This window comes from Mobula hypostoma, chromosome 13 (assembly GCF_963921235.1).
Source record: "Mobula hypostoma chromosome 13, sMobHyp1.1, whole genome shotgun sequence".
NCBI lineage: Eukaryota > Metazoa > Chordata > Chondrichthyes > Myliobatiformes > Myliobatidae > Mobula > Mobula hypostoma.
The window spans coordinates 27,454,658-27,479,179 of record NC_086109.1 but is presented as its reverse complement, the minus strand read 5'-3'; the positions used below and the strand labels follow the sequence as shown (position 1 = coordinate 27,479,179).

Sequence of the window (24,522 nt, the reverse complement as noted above, 5' to 3'; positions counted from 1 at the left end):
TTTTAAAAAGAATTGCCCAGAAGCTGCAATCCTTTACACAAGTTTAATAACAATGCTAGAATTGGGCCTTACCCTGAAAAATAACCATTGAATTAATCTTAGTCCACTGCTGCTAATGATATATATATTTGAGAGCTTTTAAATGAGTTTCTAGAAGAGTATAGGGAAAAGAAGTACAGTTTAAGAAATGTATGTATAAAGCGGGATGGTTAACTTAGACATAGTGGGCTGAATGGCCTGTTTCTCTACTGTACAGCTCTATGCCTCTCTAACTAGACTCAACCTATTTAACCTATTTTTCATGGACACATTTTAAGAACTTCTATCTTTGTATTAAAATGTTTTGAACATTGTGTAGGAAATTTTATAGACATTCTTCCAGTCACTTTCCATAAATCCAGTTGAAGATCAGCAGAAATCTTGGAGGCACTGAAGCTTCAACCATTCTTTACCAGTACCCCAGGACCAATTGATTTTCAGAATTTGCAATAATTCTATTCTTTAACCTTTTAACCTGCTCCCTTTTCAAAGATGTAATTAAGTTACCTTTTTCAGACAAAGTATTCTGATTCTGGCCATCAAAGTATTCCTTCATATCAATTCTGTTTCCTGCGTAAGTAGGGCCAAAGTCTGTGGCCATTGATCCTTCAGATATTTACTTCATCTCCCTGGCGCCAAATGCCTCTGTTAAAACTTATCTCGCACTTCTTTGCTCAGGCCGCCTGTTTCAACAGACAATCCAAGTAAGTAATTGCTGAATTATGGGATCATTCTGGCCCATGTCCCTTATACCCTTCTGAAGGGGAGGGAACGTGAGAGGCCTGCATCGGGCATTTTCATGCCTTACAAGGCGCAGATTGGAAGTCTGTGTGGGGCACCACTCCTCGCACAGACTGAAGGTGGTATCTAGAACTGGAAACAATATTGAAAAAGGGGTGTTACTAACTGGTGTGTTATCATAACTTGCTGAGTGTTGTACTCTCTACATCCATATAATAGAGCTCAGGAACTATTTGCATTATTAACTAACTTCAAAGATATGTGCACAAACAATTTAAAGTCTCTTTATTCTCGCTTTCCTTATAATTATACCATGAAGATTTTTATCCATTTGTTGAATGTCTGATTTAAAGTTGGTTTTTTCCCAACTAATTGAAATGCAAAATGCCAAAGATTTACATTGCCATGCTCTTCATTTCCTTGTATGTAAAATCATATTTTATCTCAGATGGTCAAGTTATCTCAATGGCTTGACAGCCCTTGGATAAGTCAGCCAGCTCACAGTACTCAAGGGGGGTTTATGGTTATCTCTGGGGCACACTTGTTTCCTAAATGAACTCCAACAAGGTCTGATTTATCTAATATAATGATCGCAATTTTGGTGGCAGTGGAAAGAAATTTTATTGACAGAGCTCAGGCAGCTTTTTCTTTCTCCAGAATTCTATAAAGAATATTAACTGTACTAGGGTAATCATCTTGAATAATGATCTTGCCTCAGATTTGCAATCAAGCATCCATTCATTGCTTTCTTTTCTTTACAGAACAATCAAGGTAGAGGTCTATGACTGGGACAGGGATGGCAGGTAAGGCTTGGATGAGTGCACATTTATAATGTTACATAAGAAGTCTAATCCACGAGAATACTATTATATTTTCCAATCATTAGTTATTCAGCTAAAAGACCCTGCATTCTGCATCGTAATTGGCATCTTGTGAGCTCTTGAAAGATCGGATACCATCTGGTATGAAGCAGCTTTTGTGTCGGGCATCAATATGATTACCAAGAACTGTGCCGTGTGTATCTTTGTAATGCATATTTGCAGATTAACTCTTGGCAAATTCATTGCAGCCTTGCTTCAGGTAGTGATCACTTCAGCAAGGAGTGAATTTTTAGTGACTTTTTAAAGTATAATATTTCCTGGCAATTAACTTAATCATATTTATCATTATGTTTCCATTTGTATTAAATAACAAAATGTGTACAAGGAAGAATTTTTTTAAGTTTCGTTGATTATTTTAGTAAGATATGGGTGACTATAGGGATGGAATTAAAGGCTTATTGGTGTGTCCTATGGTAGTCAAATATTGTGCAGTGTAAAATAACTCTGGTGTTGCCTGAACCAAGGAGCTCTGGGAAAGGATTCTGCCACTCTCTCTTTGTACAGCCCATTATTGATAACTGTGTCCTTGGTTAGTAAGTCCTTGTGTTCCCTCTGAGCAGACGTATTGGCATTTGTTCTTCCTCTGCTTCATGCCAATGCTGAACAGACTTTTCATCATCCTTCCTATTACCTCCTCCTTGAGCTTGACATAAACTTTCATCAGTGAATCATTTTAGAACACCTTACTGTGTTAAATTTGGTATGTGTTCTTCAGGAAATTTTTAAAAAAATGATAGATGGATAATTTACTTTGTTTGGATATTGGGAATTTTCTGTGCCATTATATTTTCACCTTTAAGGTGCTGAAGAAGGCTTTTGACACACAGGCCTTCATCAGTCAGGGCACTGAGTATAGAGGTCGGCAAGTTACAATACATTGCAGTTGCACAAGCTGCTGCTGAAGACGCACTTGAAGTATTCTCTACCCTATCTAATCACTAGCACTTTTACTAACTTTTCTCAAATGTTAGAATCCTTAGTAGAATCCTAAATGGAAATGATGAAGGTTAAATTACCAAAATACATCCAATATCACTGTAATAAAGCTAATTATGGAGTTGAACCAAAATCTCATCAATTTATTATTCAGAAGTTTATCGTTATCATTCATTAACTCCATCATGGCTCTAGCATCTGTTGGATCAGACGGTTTAATTCTTAGTTTAGGCTGCTTAATTATTATTTTCTTTACAGTTTAACAATTAACTCTTGATATTTTATATAATTACTTATATGCAAGTAACTTCATACTATGCTTCTTAGTGGTCACAGTGTGTAAATGCAAATTCAGTGTGTTCACTGATATGATTCTGGAAGCTTTTCTTGCTTCTGCATTACTTCAGTAAAAGCTTTCTCATTGGCTGACTCTTATCTACAAAATTTGAATGTAATTTCCTTATCTATGGGTATAAAATAGCTGACCATAAAACTAGCACCATCTTGATTCTCAGTTGATGTCTCTTTGTCTTTAAGCTTTGTGCTATTAGCTTCTGCTCCTGTTACTGTCGTTTTCAAGTTTTCCATGTTCTATTAACGCTTAATGAAATGATTGTGAAGCAACAAGTTTTGTGCCCCTTTCCTGACTTCTGAAGGAACTTGGATTAAAACATCAGAATCCAACAATTAGTGTAGTAGGTGCCAAGATATTTTGTAAAGTTTAAGGAATAATTGCAGACAAAGTAGAATTTTTAGCATGCAGCAAAGGGAGTAAGAACTCCCTCTGTTCCAATTTGCTTGAGAGTAAACTTAGTTCTGGTTCAATACCATTGTATAAAAATTAGGATTGAAGACTACTGCATGGCTATTTAAAAAAAAAGATGTGTAAAAATTTTTGGTTGCAGGACAATCTATTTCAGTCGCACAATTATCTATTTTGGTACCTAGTGAAATTATTTTGTTGCACAATCTATTCAGTTACTAGATGATCTATTTTGGTTGCTGGGAAATCCATTTAATTGTAATCTATTTGGATGTACTCTATTTGATTGCGGGACTATCTATTATCGTTGCTGGATAATCTATTTGGTTACAATCTATTAAAGTTTCATGATCGTGGTCAAAGTAATAAAAAAAATGTGTGAATTAAGTTCAATTCAAACAATGGCCAAAGTTGTGACACCTACAACAAGCTCATACCTGAATAAAACATCTCAGCTTGATAAAATTAATGAAAAAGTTTTAATGAAATATACCAACAATATTAAGAGAATTAAGATCCAGAAAATGTCTAAGGGAAAGGAAAAACTCCTACTGATTTAGAGATCAGACCACATGGTCGGTTTGATTTAATGTGCAAGTGATTGAAAGTGTTAATGGGACAAATCAAGACTTTATTAAGTTTTTAACTTGTGATAATCTGCAAAACAGCATGGTAGAAACAGTAAATAGTCTAAAGAGCACATCTTTGCATTGAATGAACAAAAGAAAAGATAAAATTGAAGTGCAGTGTACGGAGTTTCATAGCGGACTGAGTTAATTTTTAACAGAGCTGCCTTGACTTCAGGGGGTAGTCCTGCTGGTGACTCTTCCTGTGATGCTACTGCTGGCACTCTGCCCTGGAAAACACTGCCTGCATTGAACAGTTCCTGGAGACAGCGACACCATCTGAACTTCGAGGAATTGTAGCCCACGGAACTTTCCCCAGAGACAGTGACTCTATTTGAACTCCGAAGAATTACAGCCTGTGTTGGTTGGACAGTCTCCCAAAACAGCATCACCATCTGAACTCCAAGGAATTACAGGATGAACATGACAAGGACTCCTACAGCTGCCCCTAGGAACTCAATTGAGGATGACAGTGATGAAACAATAAGATTGACAGTTCTGTTACAGCTGGCCCCAATAAAGACTAAGTGAGTGAAGACACAGGACTGAAGATGAAACCATTGTTAATCAATGTATTGGCGAGCTAGTGGTAGAGTCATCAACTATTGCTCAACCACTCAACAAGGCAGGCAGTGCTCAGAATACCCTGGGACTCTTAATGAAAAGCAACTGAAAGTGTTTTGAACTTTAAAGGCAATCCTGTGTACTGCGCTTGCAAAAAGAATCCCTGTTAGAGGTACACCATTTACCCTGTATACTAAGGAGAAATACATGATGGCAGTCTTAACTCGTGAGCATGGAGACTGACAACTTCCTGTTGATTATTATTCTGCCAAAGGCTGTACTCTGACAACTCCTCGAAGAATGAGAGAGGAAGTTGAATGGTTGCTTCTGAAACTGAAATACTGCCATCAGAAAGTAATGCTCCTGACACCTAAAAACTTTGATTGAAGCCTGTAAGTTGGCAGAAGGAAGAGCAGTTACTATCTACAATGATTCTCGATATGCTTTTGCGCTGGAAGGAGATGGCGCCAGTGAACAGTGCTACCAATGGTGACGTCCTGAAGACAGTTCATGAAGCAATTCACTTCACTTCTTTTACATCCTGCTCCTGTGCCTGTTGTCTACATTCTGCCAATGTGATTTCAGGCTGATTGGGCAATCTGATGCTTTGCTGACTCCAAACGTTTTCCAGGAGGCTGCAACCAAAGCGTGTAGCATGGAGGTCAGGGAGCCTGGAGATGGGGAGGGGGCATGAGCCTATGATTGACTTCATCTCTTGCCAATCCCGCTCACTAAAGCGCTGAGGAAGATTGTCATCATCGAGGAGGCTTCAGCGCCATCTACCATCCTTTTGTTGAGACGGTGTCGGCATGTGGCGCTCTCTCACTCTCTGCTCCCGAGGGAAGGTCCTTGTGTTCGAGTGATCTCGCTCTCTCCCTGGATGCTGTCGGTGGGTGGTGTCAGATCAAAGTTTAATCAACGTGGATTCTATATTTGGATTCTAATTTAGGTTTATGTTGTGTTCCAGTTCTGGCCACTCTTTTATGTTACTACTTGCGGGCAATTTTTGAATAGGGGTAGCCTGCAGCTAACGAACACTCAGCTGAACTGAAATATGACTTTTGATTTTGTGTTATACATTCTGTGTTTTTGCTCTTTTTTTTTGTTGTCGCTTGCGTGATTTTTTTGCCCTTGTGGGTTGGGGGTGGGGGGTTGATGTTTGATGTTTTTCTTAGAACAGATTGGATCCATGGTTCTTCTTTGTTTCCAGACTATTTGTGGAGAAGACTAATTTTAGAGTTGTATTCTGCATACGTACTTTGATAATAAATGCTCTTTGAATCTTTGAAGTCATTCATAATTTTGGAAGTTACGGAGACAAACAGGATATCTCACAGCAGTAGGAACTCCAATCAAGAATGGCCAACTATGACAAGAACTTATGGTTGTTATGCAACCATTGTCAGAAGTTGTTGTGTTACAATGTAAAAGCCACTTCGAATTGACTGCAGTGGAAAGCCATTGGAGTGCATTCACAGAAGAAACTGCGGAAAAGGCAGCATGGGAAGGAGTAAAAGAAATAAAAGAAGTACCAAGAACGTACGCAGTAAACCTGACAACAAGAATTATGGAAACAAAGTTGAACTCTGTATCACAGACAAGCATACAAGATCATCTGGCACAGCATACACACTCCCTAGGACACATTGGACTGTAAAAGGTGATGAACAGATTCTCCCAATGGTGATGGAATCCACAAGCTCAGGGCACAAGCTCAACAAACTCTTGAAAGATGCATGACATGCCAGAAAAAAAAATCCTGGAGCAGGGGAAAAGCTACCACAATTAAGTGCTCCTGCTCCACCTGGACAATCTTCACACTTTCAAGTGGGCTACATTTCTTTACCAAAGTGTCAAGGATACTCAGTCGTACTGGTAATAGTAGACAAATTTTCAAGATGGAAGCTATTCCAGTAAGAAAAGCCACTGCCACTCACACAGCAAAAACCCTGGTCAAGGACAATATTCCTAGATGGGGATTGTTACGTCACATCAAGTCTGACCAAGGAACACATTTCACCTGGAGTATTTGTCAGGAATTATGTCAACTGATGGACATTAAATGGTCTATCATTGTCCACATCACCCAGAGGCATCAGGATAAGTCGAATGAATAAAACAAATCATCAAACAGTGACTGACTAAGTATCATGAAGAGGATGTACCGTGGCTTATAACTCTTCCTCTGGTGTTGGGGAGCGCCAGAGCAGGCCGTCCTACGTCACTGCTGGGAGCCCTCAATCTCAGAGAGGCTGATATGCACATTATGGGAGACAGTTTAGTTAACTATTGTGTGAAATTAACTCTAGTTGTACAGTCTGCTTCTCAGAAGGTTTCTGCTGTTTGGAATGGTCCAACAGAAGAAGGACAAACTCTGATTCCTGGTAAGTGGGCACTGATTAAGAAACCACATAAGGATCCACTGACAGCTCGATGGGAAGGTCCCTATCAAGTGCTGTTAATTACCAACTTGCTGGTGAAAGTAGAAGGTAAAAGTAAGTGGATACACGCCAGCCACGGCAAACAAGCTAAAGTGGTACCTGTCAAAGACAATGAGCACATGGTTAATGTGCGAGTAACCTCTGAACCCAATGCCTGCGTGGCTGGGCTACAGTGAGTAACCAGCCAGAAGACATCAAGCAAGTCGACAACTACTTGACATTATGAAGTTCACTCTAATATTATTTGTTGTTGTTATATTTTTGCCAATTTTCACCACTCACAATGTATCAGCTGAGATGTCTCATAATGCATGCTTGCGGATATCTCATGAATTTGTTGATGCTGTTAATGCCTCTAGCTGTTTGGTAAATTAATATGTACCACACACATCAAAATATTCACTCATGCTCGGCATTCCTCCAGATTCAGAACAAACACGCATCCTCTTTATTAAACATTCCAACAAAGGCGATGTTACATTATGCCTATGATTCATTACTCTCAAGGGATTTATCTCTCTCTCTCTCTATATATATATATATATATATATATATATATATATATATATATAAAATGATCATAACCCCCACATACCATCTTGAACTGGATCATTTATGTAAATGTAATCAGCATGATTTAGAAAATCATATCATATCTGACCCTACTCATGTCTTATCCTGGGTGACATCTATATCTGTATCTAATTTTTCATGTGTTCACTATAAAAGCTACCCTTTGCTTAACTTCAGAAGGCACCATTCCAGTAAAGCATAGTTCATGCAATTATACTTTGCATTGTCCTAAATGGGGTAATGAGTCTGGAATTTTCATTGACAATCAGAGAAATCTTACAATTCATCATAGCCCCTTTGATGTAGTGTCTTGGTCTGAATCAAAGTTCATGGAACAATACATACTTACACCTCTCTTCCATGTAATTGGTTAGGATTTTGTTATTAAGGTATGTTTTTCCTGCCATGAGGCATGGATGCACCTTATCTTTACCTCCCGAGTCTAGATATAAACAAGATATTTTAGGGGGAGATTGTTTGGAACCAATTTTATTCCTATTACATGGTGTTGCAGCCCATCAAACTTTCACACATGGGGCAAGGCAGAGTCATCTGCATGTTCACTGTGCTCTAAGCAAGGAACCCTGGAGCACATCCTCAGCGGCTGCGCAAGGGCACTTGCTGAGGGACAGTACAGGTGGAGGCATGATCAGGTCTTGAAGACCATCACTGAAGCCGTCAGTGCAGGAGTTGAGTGGGCGAAGCAGTCCCGACCCTCCAAGCAGACCATTGCCTTTGTCAGAGCTGGGGAGCAGCCAATACGTGCCAAAAGAACATCTGCAGGCATTCTGACCTCTGCAAGGGACTGGCAGCTGTTGGTGGACCTCGCAGGGCAGCTGAAGTTCCCCAACCATATCGCAGCCACCACCCTGCGACCAGACATTGTCCTAGTGTCTGAGTCTACTAAGCAAGTGGTGCTGCTGGAGCTGACAGTCCCATGGGAAGATAGCTTGGAAGAGGCCTTTGAAAGGAAACTCTCCAAGTATGCAGGAGTGGTCAGCAATTGTCAGCAGGCTGGATGGAGAGCGAGGTGTCTCCCCGTGGAGGTTGATTGTAGGGGATTTGTAGCCCGTTCTTTAGTTAGAGCCTTCAGCATTTTGGGCATTGAGGGAGAGAGGAAGAGGAGAGCCATCCGCAGTACCACCGATGCGGCAGAGAGGGCCTCAAGATGGCTGTGGCTCAAAAGAGGGGAGCCATGGAGTCAGAAGTAGCTAGCAATATGGACACAAGCTGGGGTCGGATCAGCCCCGGCTGGGTCACCTGGAGGAGGTTGTATGATGTTGAAAGATCCGAAACACCCGGTGATTCCAGGAACATCACTGAAGATGTGTCCAGAAGCATCAATAGATGTATGTACACAGAGAGATTAAAAATATGCTGCAAAAAAAAAGAGTAAGCAATAACATGGCTGATGCCTTTGGAAAAGTAACCACAGAAATAGTTGTCATGCATAAGATGGTTCTTCAAAATCGTAGAGCATTCAATCTTGTCTTTGCAGTCAAAGGGGGAAACGTGCAGTTATAGGTAAGGAATGTTTTATTTATCAGATGAATCAGAAGACATAACTAATTTGACTGATTATATCCATAAATAAGCAGCTAAAATACATCAAGCAAATGGGATTCCTTTCTGGATTCATTTAAGTCTCAGAAGCTGGGATTACTCAGTATAATGAGTAACTTTATTCACATTAATATGCCTTATCATTTATATCTTTTTTACTTGTTTAAAAGTGATCATAAACTTGTGTAAGTATGCCTCCTAATCTGCCTGACCATGATATAATCTTATGAAAACTTTGGCGAATATATATCCTAATCTAAGTTAGGATATTTTCTAATTTAGGAAGTCTTTGACTATTTTATACCACAAGTTTTTCTGCCTCTGAATTTTCAGGTATAATGATTCTAAGTGTATGATTTAGAATCAAATTGGGGGAGTGGATTGTTGAACTATAAGTGGAACAAGTGCTACACATGCCCTTACACTTCCTCCCTCACCACCATTCAGGGCCTCAGACAGTCCTTCCAGGTGAGGCGACACTTCACCTGTCAGTCGGCTGGTGTGATATACTGTGTCCAGTGCTCCCGATGCAGCCTTCTATATATTGGTGAGTCCCGACGCAGACTGGGAGACCGTTTCGCTGAACACCTATGCTCTGTCTGCCAGAGAAAGCAGGATCTCCCAGCAGCAACCCATTTTAATTCCACGTCCCATTCCCATTCTAATATGTCTATCCATGGCCTCCTCTACTATCAAGATGAAGCCACACTCAGGTTGGAGGAACAACACCTTATATTCTGTGTGGTAGCCTCCAACCCCATGGCATGAACATTGACTTCTCTAATTTCCATTAATGCCACTCCTCCTGTTCTTACCCCATCCCTTACCCCTGCTCTCCATCTTCCTCTGGCACTCCCCTCCCCCTTTCTTTCTCCCTAGGCCACCCATCCCATAATCCTCTCCCTTCTCCAGCCTTGTATCCCTTTTGCCAATCAACTTCCCAGCTCTTAGCTCTATTCCTCTCCCTCCTGTCTTCTCCTATCATTTCGGATCTCCACCTCCCCCTCCCCCTTTCAAATCTCTTACTATATCTTCTTTCAGTTAGTCCTGACGAAGGGTCTTGGCCCGAAACGCCAACTGTGCTTCTTCCTATGGATGCTGTCTGGCCTGCTGCGTTCCACCAGCATTTTGTGTGTGTTGAATGAATTTACTCTGTTTGTGTTTAGAGTTCCACCGTCATTACTATTGTGCTGGATTACAGCATATCCTAGAGTGTTCACATTTAAATAATTACTATATAATTAGGTTGATGTTCATTTCTCCTATGCACATTGGCAGTTCTGCTAAAATCTGACTCTGCAGTTTGGTTAACGGAATGAGTTAAGTAGTGCAGGTTTACAAGAACTTGGAAACAAGAGAACAGTACTTCGTGAAGGACATGTGTAGATGAGAGTCAGGAGGTGCATCAAATTGCACAATTAAGTAAGATCATTCTCTCATGCATGGGCTTTTTACTTTGAATTTACTTTGCGTCATTATACTGTATTACATTGTTTGAACATAGCAACTCTGATAACACCGGTTTCACCTAGTGTAAAATAATGGGCCTCTTGAGTTGAAGTAAATTTCATCTCGTCTGGTATTAACTGAGCCCGTCTTCAGGAAGGTTGAAGGAGTGCACCTGGGTATTTGTTCTATATTGCAAAGAACAAGTTGCAGCATAGCTGTTAGCCTCTGAGTTGTGTTATCGGACATTATGACGTGTTGCGATGACTCCAATAAAAGTAAGACATTATAAGCCATGCCATTAAACCAATGAGGATATCTGTGCTAATCTTGATTTCTTTTTAAAGTGCATCTATAAAAGGTCATCATCCATCTTTTGTGATCAACGTCCTGAGAGCACAACAAATTAAATAAAGCAATGTAAAAAAAACTGTGAAAGGTATATTTGTCTGAAATTCAGTTGCATAACATTCTTTCTTCAGTTGTTATACAATTGAGATTCAGATTCACATTTTATTTAACATATGTATATTGAAATAAACAGTAAAATGCCTAATTTGTATGACAACCAGCACACCCAAGGAAATGATGGGAGAAGCCTGCAAGTGTCACCATTCTTCCAGCACCAACATTGCATGTCCACAGTGTTCCACAGAACAACTAATAAATTTGTTTTTCCATGTGCTCATTTGGCATCATGTGGCCATGCTTTTTGTGGAGTCAGTCATGCCTGTGACCTTCACATGATTACTACAACAGGATCATTCACTCATCCATCAAGCAACGATGAGAACCATTTTAGCCTTCTGCAATATAAAGAAGCTGGACTGGTCCGTGGGTACACAGATGGCTGGAGAGGCCAGTCCATGATTGAGTAGTTCTTTGGTAGTGTGGGCAAAAGATGGCACCCATGTTGGGTTGGGAGTTGTGGGCTTAGGCTTTCCTGGCCAACCTACGTCTTTCTGCTGCAATTGTCCTCTCTGCCTCATGTATCACTGCACCATTATGGAGGACAGTGCGTCACTAAACCCAGTCCTGGGTAATGTGTTCCTATGTGTCTGGGTTGGTGCCAAAGGCTTTTAGTGAAGTTTTCAAGGTGTCTTTTTAGCATTTCCATGGGAATGCTTTCCTTTCTCTAGTTTGCCGTAAAACAGTCTCTTAAGCAGCCAATGGTCTAATACAGCAGTCCCCAATCACCGGGCCGTGGACTGGTACCAGGGCCGCAAAGCATGTGCTACTGGGCCGCGAGGAAACGACATGATTTGGCGATAAGAGTCAGAGGCACCTTTCCTCATTCCCTGTCGTGCCCACTGTTGAGATTGAACGCACGTGAGGTCATTACACATGCGTCATCCATGTCAGCGCGGGAAAGAGATCAACTCCTCGAGCTTGCAAATGACGGTGGGCTGAAAAGTATGTTTGACATAACATGTCTGCCGGCATTCTGGATCAAAGTCGAGGCTAAATATCCTGAGATAGCCACGAAAGCACTGAAAATTTTGCTTCCATTTCCAACATATCTCTGCAATGAATGCAACGAAAACTAAATTGCGGAACAGACCGGACATAAGGAACCCCCTTCGAGTATCGCTGTCTCCCATCACCCCTCGATGGCACTGTCTTGTTGCAGGAAAACAAGCTCAGGGCTCCCACTGATTCAGCGATATTGGTGTGTTGCAATGATTTTATATGTTCATACGGGGAAAATATGTGCTGTGTGTTTAATATCCAAACATTACTTAAAATGTTATGATGCTATTGACTTCTAAGATCCCGTATATAACCATATAACAATTACAGCACAGAAACAGGCCATCTCTGCCCTTCTAGTCCGTGCCGAACACTTACTCTCGCCTAGTCCCACCGACCTGTACTCAGCCTATAACCCTCCATTCCTTTCCTGTCCATATACCTATCCAATTTTTCTTTAAATGATAATATTGAACCCGCCTCTACCACTTCTACTGGAAGTTCGTTCAACACTTACTTCAAACTCCCCTGTCCTCCCCGATAATTGACTTATCACTGTATTCATGGGAGGAAAATATGGGCTGTGTGTTTAATATTAAATTCGTGAGATAAACCTTTTTAGAAACGAAACCCTCGGGGTAAACAGAACATATTTGACTGCTACTCTTGTCCGTCGGCAACCCTACCCCCCCCCACCCCCTCCGGTCGGCCGGTCCGCAAGAATATTGTCAATATTAAACCGGTCTGCAGTGCAAAAAAGATTGGGGACCCCTGCGTTAGGTAAACCCTTTTAGAAACAAAATTGAGTGTATTAGCCACTTATCAGCTATATTCTGGTCATGATTAACACCCCCCCCCGAACAGAATTGGCAAAAACAATTTGTAGAAAAAAATCGGCATGTACACGCATGCGCAGGCAGGTGCCCACGCAAGTCTTCATGGTCATGGTAGTCTTTCTTGGGGTAAACACAATGTACTTGACTGCTACTCTTGTCCGTTGGCAACCCTATCCTTCCCCCCCCCCACCCCCCCCCCCCCGGGGTCGGCCGGTCTGCAAGAATATTGTCAATAATAAACCGGTCCGCGGTGCAAAAAAGGTTGGGGACCCCTGGTCTAATATACAAGCTACATGGCCTGCCCAGCATAACTGAGACTGTATCTGGATAGTGTAAATATTGGGCAGGCCCACCATGCTAAGTACTCCAGTGTCAGGGGGTTTTGTCATGCCAGTAAATGTTGAGGAGCTTTCTGAGGCAGACGATGAAAATGACTCAGTTTCTTGGCATGCCGTTGATATGCTGTCCACGTTTCAGAGGCATAAAGCAGAGTGGGAAGTATGACGGCCCTATACCACCTTTGGCTTCATCTGTAGACTTGTTCCTCTTTTGTTCCAGCTGTTGGTATGCCAAAGACTACATGAGGTTTGGCGATCCTGGCGTTTAGTTAATCATCAATGATGGTGTTCTGGGACAGTGTGCTACCAAGATGAATCTGTTCACTGGGTTGAGTGTCTGACCATTAATTGTGATGTTTGACTCAATATACGATTTCCCTGGTATTGGCTGATACATTACCTCAATCTTCTTCATGTTGATGGTAAGCCCAAAGTTGATGCACACATCGGAAAACCTGTTGACACAATGTTAGTTTAAAAGATGATACGGTACACTGAGGCACAGTCATTAGCAAAAGGGAAGTCTTTGATGATGTCTGCCATAGCCTTAGTTTTTGCATGGAGCCTCCTGAGGTTGAACAGTTTCCCATCAGTGCGAATGCCTACATCACCGTCTCTGAAGGTATCAGTCAAGGTGGCAGAAAATGCCAGACTGAATATGTTTGTGCCAAAACGCAGGCCTGCTAGATCCTGTTAGATTCAAGGAAGGACTTGGATGTCTCACCATTGTCCTGACTCTAGCTTGCATGCTATCATGGAATTGTGGCACTATGGTGATGAATCTCCTTGGGCATCAGTACCTCACCAAGGTCATCCACAGACACTCTCTGCTAACAGAGTCGAAGGCCTTAGTCAGCTCAATATTCTGTAGCAGGAGAACAGGTCAGCGTTTTGCTCCTGACATTTCTCGTGCAGCTGCCCTGCAACAAACACCAAGTCCCATGCTCTCTCTGGAATCCACAGTGACTCTCTGGTAGAATTCCCCAGTCAAGATGTGATGTGAGATGGTTGAGAAGATGCGTGGCGGACATTTTGCCTGCAATAGACAGCAGAGATATCCCCCAATAGTTGTTGCAGGTTTGCTGGTTTCTCCTTCACTTCTACAGCTGGATGATGGATGCGTCTTTAAATTCCCACAACTGGTTGTGCACACAGCTGATGTCAACCCCCTTGTAATTCTACTCCAGGAGCATTATTGGGGAACTCAGAACATGTTTTCCAGGGGCATCTGTTAATGAATGCTCCCTTGTCAAGATGGTACTAGTAGAGTGGAGCCAACCTGGTAATCATTTAAGCTAAGTAAATACTTAACTTTATCCTTTCTCTTTTGACGTGGTTATCACACAATGCATACTTTGGACAATACAAGTAAAAAAGGCTGAAGACACTCAGCAGTTCAGGCAACAGTTGTGGAATGAGAAACAGAGTTAATATTTCAGGTGAATGTCACTTTCTCAGAACTCAGAAAGTGGGAAAGTAATTTAGTTATACGTTGGTACTTTATCACGAAGTCATACGGCACAGGTCATCTCAAAGGATTGTCATCTTGTCATGGTGGAGAGGGTTGTGAATTCATGAGATGCTGTCTGGAGTTTCGACATCTGGTGCTTAGCTCTTGTAGGGTCACAAATGGCAGTAAGGTCATGGGGAAGATTCCAGACAAAGAGATCTAACCAAGACCATAGTGGTAAAGCTGGCGGAAGGGGAAGGCACGTCGTAACAGCAGTGTAGACGAAGGAAGGCTGCATGAGTGGAGGGTCCCCAGTCGTCTTGTACTCCATTCCACTGGATCCTGAGCCCTATCTGTCAAAGAACATGCGGTGACTTCTCCTGTACATGAACTCCCTCATGTCACAGGCATTCTCTGTCAAGCAATCCACCCTAATATTCTGGTTATGTGGGTCCTGGGTTGGACTCTACAGCCACCTGAAAACCCACTGATAGATAACCCCGCTGGAGAACAGTCCTACAGCACAGAAACACACTATTCAGCCCACTTTATCTGTGCTGACCATCAAGATCTTACACTAATCCTACTTACCAGCATTCACCCCATAGTCTTCTATGCCTGAGTGTCTCAAATGCTTGTTTAATGCTTCTTATATATGGAAGTAATGGAGGATACCTACTTTCATCACCTCTACAGTTAGTGCATTCCAGGTTTCACCTATACTCTGGGTGAAAAAAAATCTTCCTCAAAGCCCTTTAAATCACCTACCTCTTAACTAGAAACTATGTTCTCTGCTAAGGAGAAATGTTTTACTCTATCTACTCTACTATTGCCTCCAGTAATTTTTATACCTACTCCAAAGGAAATACTGTAAATCTAGCCTTTTAAGTCTCTCTTCTTGATTGAAATGTTCTGCTTCCAGGCAATATCCTGCAGAATATCTGGTAATTGCGTAGGTTTTAAAACACTGCCTTTGTGACTTTCAGGTAAGTCACAAGATACATCTAGACATGCAGCATATCAAAAGTGAGTTATATACCTTGTTGCTTTGATAATTTCTTTTATATTGCAGTCGCAAGGTACAAGAGTATACAAAATGTTAAGATGTTATTATCTGTGATGAGAAATTCTGTTCGAGATTGATGTTGGCAGTGTTGTAGGTTGTCGTGGGGTGTCATGTGGTAAAGTGCCGCTGGGATTCTGATTGGAAGTCCAGTCAGTTTAATGGATGTTCGGGTTCTTTATATTCCCTGAAATATATTGCCAAAGATGTGTTGGGAGAATACATAGTAATAAGGTTCATCCATCGTCATCGATGAAGACCTTGACAACATTAGTACTTTTTTTTTAACAAGGTCGAGTTGCTAGCTCGATTCTCAACCCAGCACGGATGGAAAGCGTGCCCAGGAGCGGCTCGACTGGATTTGAACTCGGGACCCTTCGCTCCCGGAATCTGGTGCTGATGTCACTGCGCCACCAGCCGGCTTGATGGTGTCGAGACTAGCGCTTGATTTGGATTTAAGTGAGGGAGAGTTGTGCAACATCAGCCTCACTCTCTCTTGCCAATTCCCATCTGGATCCAGTGGCAAGACAAGATTCGAGACGGCTGGAGATGGACTAGGCGCAGTGGATGACCAGGACGTCTTCTGTGTCTTGAAGTGCTCTACGCCTTCCACGACACTTGCAGAGACCACCTTCTTGACCATTGGGCCTTCTATTGGTCTCGACCGCTCAATCCGCTGGAGTCTGTCTTCACACGCTGGGATAGACAACTCCCTATCTCACCGAGGGTTTGAGACCCGTCGGCTACCCTCACCTGGTTTAGCCGGCTTGTCGAAGCCGTTGCCCTGGGTGTGGCTGCTGTCGCATGCAAACAGTTACGGGGAGCCACAGGTGAGAGCTGAGTGCCAGGTGGGGACCAAAGGTGGACTAACCGCCCTGAAAAGGACGCGGCATGTTCCCCCATCAGAGGTGCTACCCCTCCCTGACGCCCCATACACCCCATACATGGTAATAATTACTAGGTGACATGCCAGTACTTAGAAATTTATAATTTGCTCCTGAATTGCTAATTAGAAACAAGCCCCTCAGGGTCACTCTATACCTTTTACCTTTCTCAAAGAAAAGTCCAAACCTCACTGGCAAGACAAAGCCAATTCTTTCAGACCTCACTGCATTCACATGGTGTGGCTAGAACAAGCCAACCTTAATGGTTTGGCTGATAAAACTTCAGCAGCTGATTAAACAATGGTGCTTCATGCTGCTGCTGCAAAACAAGTTTCACGACATATGTGTGATATTAAGTCTGAATCTGATTTTAATTATGTGTGAGTGTCTCTGACATTAATGAGAATCAAAATGCATTAAAACGATCTTAAACTGTTTAAGAAAATCAAAATAAATGAAACTTAAAAGATCCTTAAAACAATTAAAACACTTCAAGCTGGTAAATTACTTAAAATATATTTAGTCCGAAACAGCTGTTGTTATCCAGTGAAATTAATGACATGATTACTTCTGTACAAGATCAGACTTGGAACAGGTTTAGCAGGCAGATTTCTCAGCATTCCCTGTGGGATGGTGATACAAATGATCACCAGCAAACCAGCCTCAGTCCTGACCTCTGGTACTGTATACATTTGCTCTGTGAATTTGCTTCTGTAAATTGCTCCTGGCAGAAAGATGAGTTGTAGAACTTGGAGGAAATTGGTGGCAGGCGATGATTGGATGACATTTCCTCCTCTCTCCATGGCGCCGAGGCTGTGACGCTGCTCCGGATGCTCCGTCTCTATGAGCTTCACAGCAATTTGCCCTGCCTCTGTGATGAACCGAGACTGATACTATGACCCTATTCCGGCTGCACCGTGCTCCGGGTCTATCGGTTCAATTTGGTTCGGAATGCTGTTGCTTGCTTTTATTGTTTGTATGATTTGTTGTTTTCCATCTCAGCGCATTGGGTGTTGGTCTTTTTTTAAATTGAGTTCTTTCTGGTTTCTTGCTTTGTGGCTGCCTACAGGCAGATGAATCTCAAGGCTGTATAATTTATACATTGATAATAAATGTACTTTGAATGTGGGGAGTATTAAATGGGATTAGAATAGGATTTTGTAAAAATGACCACTTGATGGAACATAGATCATAGAACATAGAACATTACAGCCCACTTTGGCACACACTGTTATACCAACCTTTTAGCACACTCTAAGATCAATCTAACCCTACATAGCCCTCGAATTTTCTATCATCTATGTGCCTATCCAAGAGTTTCTTAAATGCCCCTCGCATATCTACCTTTCCCATCACCCCCGGTAGTGCATTCCAAGCACTCACCGCTCTCCATATAAGAAACCTACCTGTGACATCTTCTCTATACTTTCCTCCAATCACCTTAAAATTATACGCCTATTATTAACCATTACTGCCTTGGGGAAAATGTCTGTGACTCTGCACTCAATTTATGACTTTTATCATCTTGTACAGCTCTATCGAGTCACCTCTCATCCTCCTTTGCTCCAAAATGCAAAGCCCTCACCAGCTCAACCTATCCTCATAAGCTCATTAAATTTGGGAATATCCTGGTTACTCTCCTCTGCGCCCTGTCTAAAGCTTTCATATCCTTTTTAGAATGAGATGATGACGTTCGGTGTGAACACAGTGCAACACACAAGATGCTGAAGGAAATTAGCAGACTTGAGGAATTTGTGTTTTGATTGGATAATGTACAAGCCCATGGCATGAGCAGTGAATTCCCTGGATTCTGAATGTTGACTGTCCATTTCCCTTCTTAGATGCTGACTGACACATTGAGTTGCTCCTGCATCTTGTGTGTTATTCCAAATTCCAGCATCTACAGTGTGAACCCAGTGGGCTAAAAAGCCTGCTTCTGTACCCCATCTCTCTGTGACTCTAAAATAGCAAGATGTTCAAGACTTGCATATGCTGACACCAGGTGGGGTGAAACACTTGCTGTACCATGTAGAACTGCTGGTATTTCCTGAGACGCCGCAAGCAATTAAATGTCAGCACCACCCTCTCCAATTAAAAGTGGTCAGGAATTTCAGTTTCTTCTGATAGCACTCTTAACACTTCCTAATCATTACAATAATTGAACCAGTAATGAAAGTCCTTTAGTTCTCTTGACCTCATCTGTCTACAGAGCCAACCCAGCAATCTTCTAATCACAGCATCTATCATTTAATGAGCTCAGTGTGACAACCTGCAGTCTACATCTTCAGGAATTCAATCACTCTAATTGTTTAAAATATTCTATTTCAATTTGCCATTTAAGATACTGTAGCTCTATACTTTTGTGAAATGCTGATAGAATCAGGTAGGGAGAGGGTTAATAGATGGGAGAATTTAATCCACGCTGGGCACTCTATTTAGTCTACTATTGAGTATCCTAAAATGTTCAAATTTCTCTCAATATAATGCTGCATCAACTATCTCAACATTGCCTTGATAGGACAAATAAAAACATAAAACTCCAACATATACATGTTTAACACTATTTTTCCAAATATCTTTAGCCGAGAAATAAAGTATATGAAATCTGTAGAATATAGAGCTGACAAAGCACCCAGAAAGAAGTAGGAAGAATTTGAACGGTATTTTTCCCTTTCCTATCCCCAAAATGTCCAAAAGTGCCTCACCTTGAACTAACTTGTTCCTGAACTGACCAGAGTTGGGTAATCATGGGACAAATATGTTTAGAGGGTAGTTCTCTGGACTGCAGCATAATTCCTTGCAAAATTTGTCTGCTCAATGCACTTTCATCTTCTCTGAGGTCTTCTTACATGTATTCACATTAACAGGGACCATTCCATTGATGAAGACAATGTAAAGCTTAACAGCTGGCCTCCACTAGATACTGATTCTCAAGTAAAATGTTAATTGGTAGATGCATATATAGCATACACTATGGTCAGGAATCTTTTAAAATCAAAATTTTACAAACTAAAATGGGGCCGTGATTAATGAAACAATGCCAGGAGATTCAATTTTGGTTAAAAAGTTAATGTTGGTGCAATTGGGAAAACTAACCTGAAGCATTTCCGTGCATCAAATGGGGAGAATTAATTAATAAATCCATCTGAAATGAACTGCTCCAAGTAGCTACCCAGGCAACTGCATCATAATGCAAATATGTGGTGAATGCCAAACTGTGCTCTTTATGCAGATTGAATTGTTTGGCATTTCTGAATTTAGTTCAGTGATACAATCTGTCATCCATTTGGGCAGTCTTAATTCCTCCAACAGCAGCTATAACGCTGCTTGCTTTGGTTCATAAGGGAACTTGAGTATTGTTTTATGTCGGTTTTGTACTACAACAGTCAGCAGTAATATACTGTAAACTAAGTTATTTCTGATTTCTATCCATGTAAAGAATCCCTTTAAAGTTAATATCACAATCAATATCCTTGTAATCTTTGTTAAGGAAGAGTTCAAGCTCTCATCGTTTTGAATTAGTGCCAGGAACACACGATTTTATCATGTACACATGCGGTAGTTCCTATGCTAAAATACATTTAAAGGTGCTGATTTTCTTTTCAGAATTGGCTGGGGGCCATCAACTAAGAACACAAGAACCAGTCTTGTTTATTTTTGTTCCAAAATTACATGAGCATAGAGATGGACCAAGTGGGTACATATTAACTTGAAATTCAGCTGGGCTATTGAGTAACAGCTTGTGTTACAACTTACTTACCTGAGCATCATAAATCATACCGATATGTGATGCAGTAACAGTAAACAGAATAGTTTCTCAAAAGCAAGAAACGTGGGCTAATAAGGGCTGATTATGCCCTGAAAATTAAAGTAGAGAACATCGAGTGGGAAGGTGAAATGAAACTTGAAAACAGGCTAAAAATATAATCACAGACTCCAGAAATAATTCTTCTGCGATTGAAAATTAACTTCCTTTAGAATGAAAACATACTAAATGCTGGAGGAACTCAACAAGTCAGGCAGCAGCTGTGGAGGGGAATAAACAGTCAACATTCAGACCAAAACCCTGAGTAACAATAATTTCTGCTCTTCTGTCTTGATATTCAGGCAGGCAACTCCTGAAATGATTCACCCTTGTAGACTTAACATAGTTTCCCTGTAGTTCTTGAATGATTTGTCAGTGCTCTCTGTGTAAACACACCTTGTGTAGTAATGATTGCTCTTGGAACAACTTCATCTGAATTGGCTGGCAGTGCTCCAATTCTTATATTGGGGAATTGTAGGTAAATTGGGGTTAACTTGTTCCCAAAGTGACCATGGTTCAGTACTATTGCAAGAACTTATGTTTTATGAGGACAGATCTTTGGAGTGTGACTATTGTCATGTAATTCCTTGTAATATCTGTCTGCTCAATAACCTGTGTGCTTCTGACTAATAGCTCTCAACCCTTGATCTCACTTCCAGCCTCCACCAAGGTGAGTCTCAGACCCTTCATACCCTAAAGAATTCAAACCTCAAATCTCCTTCAGCTCCAATGTCTCCACCATCTTCCCACACATTTATTTCCCCCCACTTCCAAAACAAAGCCCCAATCCTAATTGAAATCCTGTCTCCCAGCCACTGACAAATGGCCCTGAATCTTTATAATGATCTTATTCCTCTTTCCCTTCCTTCAAGCACACACCAAAGACCTCAATTTTCATTACTTGGGGCTTATTTTTCTCCAAAGCTTGGACACCAAGACACAATGAAGGTAAATTGTCATTCCAGAACATGCTACGTACTTGAGTTGCTAATGTTTCTGAGGTTTGCAGTGGGTTCCCACTCCTGAAACAGTCAGATGAGCCAACTTGTAAGTGCAGTCCATTTGCTCTCTGTGCATGTTATTCTTATGCACTTTTTGAGATGAGATGGAGTAAATTCAACAATGTGCAGATGTTCAGTTACCATCTCAATAATGATAATAAATCAGTGGAAATGCAGCTACTTCCTACTGTCGTATAACTTGAAGACCCTGCCTCTTCAGTACTCAATCAAATCAGGGTGCATGCAATTATAGCAAAACATTCTGATTCAATTGTTCAATCAATGCTGAATCATTAACCACATTCCCCCAAAGGCCAATTCCACTCTCAAGGATTCTTAGACATCAGGCATCATTCAGCAGTTATGTGGATAATAGGCATTGGTAGATATGAGAACCAGTCTTCAAGAAAATTAATTCACAAGTCAGAATCAGAATCAGGTTTAGTATCACCGGCATGTGTTGTGAAACTTGTTGCCTTTGCAGCAGCCGTACAATGCTATACAATAGTAATAGAGGAAAAAGCTGTGAATTACAGTAAGCTGTTTGGAAATTTGGTTGATCACTGAGCTTGGCAAAAAAGTTTGCAGATGTTTTGGCTCCAATCAAGAATCTATCGTCAGTGCGCAGTTGAAGATGTTGTCTCCTCAGAATGCCAGATTATTTATCCTCTGGGGTCTGAATGGATATTGATAAGACATGGTGACGTGGTGGCTGGTTCAGAACACCGTGAACAGTTCAGCAGTAGGAGATTCTGATTGGCTAGCTTCGAGGGGGGTCCATTGGAAGTATTTGCTTTGCTATCCAGATTACTGGCGGTTCATTTGATTGTTGATGCTGTACTTTCTCTCTTCTCTGTAAGGTTTCATTTACTGGATCTATGTCGATGTGTTTATATTGCTGGATCCTTCTGTAGAGAATCATGCTTCGAGAAATTTCGTTCTTTTCTTGCTCTTGCTTGAGTCAAGGTGCTAGCCGTTGTCCAGTTGAAATAGTGTTCTTCTTCGTCTTCATGAGCCTTTTGCTCGCTAGCTGATGCTCATGTAGCCTGGTTGATAGTTTTCTCACTGTTTGATCAATGTAGTACTTGTCACGGTCACTACACTGGATTTTGTAGATAAAATTTGTTCTATCAGTCACATTTTGCTGTGCTTGGAATTTTGGTGGGTTCCTCATTAAAGTTTCAGTCGGTTTGTGAACAACTATGATGTTGTGTTGCTGAAGCAGTCTTGCTGATATTTCTGAGACATTCTTTATGTATGGCAATACAATTTGTTTTTTTCATCGTTCATGTAGTTTATATATTGTAATTTAATTATATAAAATATGTAGGGCAAAAATAAAAATTTTTAAAAGTAGTGAGGTAGTGTTCATGGGTTCAATGCCCATTCGGATGGCAGAGGGGAAGAAGCTGTTCCTGAATTGTTGAATGTGTGCCTTCAGGTCCTGCACCTCCTTCCAGATGGTAGCAATGAGAACAAGGCATGTTGGGTGATGGGGGTCCTTAATGATGGATGCTGCCTTTTTTGAGGCATTGCATCTTGAAGATGTCCTGGATACTATGGAGGCTAGTGCCCATGATGCAGCTGACTTAAGTTTACAACTCTCTGCAGCTTATTTACATCCTGTGCAGTAGCCCCTCTATACAAGACGGTGATGCTGCCAGTTAGAATGCTCTGCACAGTACATCTGTGGAAATTTGTGAGTGTCTTTGGTGATATATTAAATCGGTTCAAACTCCTAATGAGATACCCCTCCAAGTGTCGTACCTGGTTTTCCTGTGTAGACCTGGGTCTCCTGTCTTGAATGCCACAGATCTAGCTCTCAGCTGACTACAAACCTCCTGGTTCATTTACATCTTTTGATTTGGGTATGCACAATACATTCTCATCGGCAGACACTCATCCACACAGGTTTTAATGAAGACATTGACAGCTGTGGTGTACTCATTCAGAGTACAAACTACAGATTGTGAACTGCAAGCAGTAATCAGCTTTGAAATTAAAAGGGCAGCTTTGTAAGCAAACAGCACTCTGCGGAAGGCACAGGTTTATAAACTTGATATGACCATGATATGATCTCATATGCGTTAGCTATGCTTAAAAAATGAGGTTACCTTAATTGGCCTGCATAAAGCCAGCATCAGACACCTTCACCTAAGTTATTTTGCACCACAGTGATAAAAATATATAAAGGTTCATAACCTGACTATTTTTGTCACTTAGCACATCAGAACATGATCATCAGCACTCTTGCTCTACCATCAATAACTAAGATATTTGAGTTCCCAGAGAGTCAGCTCTCACAACACTCATTTTATGTGTTTTAGTTCTCTGTCCTCAGTAGCTTTTAGACCATTCTTGTGAATGACTGTCTTAGCAAAAATGTTTGAATATTCACTGTGTGGTCAGTTAAAACAAGCTCCCATTGTAAGCCTGCAATTCAATGGAACCATTTGCTTGTTCACAAAATATTGAAATAAATTAAGCATTGTCGCTTTTGAGATTGTATTGAATCACCTGCGATATGAAGTCATCCTTGAGCGTACTTACCAGCCAGAGAGCGACAGTGAAAAGATAGGCCACTCTCCCAGGCTGAGGCTATCCTGTAGCACCTCAGGTATGCTGACAACAGTGATGTCCCCTTCTTTTTCTTTAAGAGGCCAGCACAGTAGTGTAGCAATAGCATAATGCTTTGCGGTGCCAGCTGTAAGATCAGGGTTCAATTCCTGGCACTGTCTGTACGGAGTTCGTACGTTCTCTCCATAATTGAATAGATTTCCTCCAGGTGCTGTGGTTGCCTTCCACGCTCCGGAGATGTAAGCTGTGTTGGTGCTGAAAAGCAAGGCAACACTAGCCGGTTGTCCCAGCACATACTCAATGCAAATGACACATTTCACTGTATGTTTCAAAGTACATGTGACAAATAAAGTTAATCTTAAAGCCTATGAGAAATGCCCAAGGGCAGACAGTCCTGTCTGGGATGGCTCAATCTTCCTGAAAATGCTGAAGAAAGGGGTCAGCCCACTTGTATATTTTAGCCCTTGGGCTTAGCTGTGGTACCTACCTACTCTGCAATTGTATCATGGCTTGTGGAGGTAGATA

At 41.3% G+C, this 24,522-nt stretch overlaps 1 protein-coding gene across 4 annotated transcripts in view; it reads left to right on the top strand.

The window, feature by feature from the left end:
* LOC134355512 (copine-8-like) overlaps positions 1–24,522 on the top strand; it is a 674,862-nt gene that overhangs the window by 378,211 nt on the left and 272,129 nt on the right. For all 4 annotated transcript variants that reach the window (XR_010020101.1, XM_063065493.1, XM_063065495.1 and 1 more), the window contains one exon: positions 1,542–1,583. Coding sequence is in view for 3 of the 4 variants with exons in the window: in XM_063065493.1 (XP_062921563.1) it covers positions 1,542–1,583 (42 nt within the window). In the remaining variant the exon portion in view is untranslated. The remainder of the gene's footprint in view (positions 1–1,541; positions 1,584–24,522) is intronic.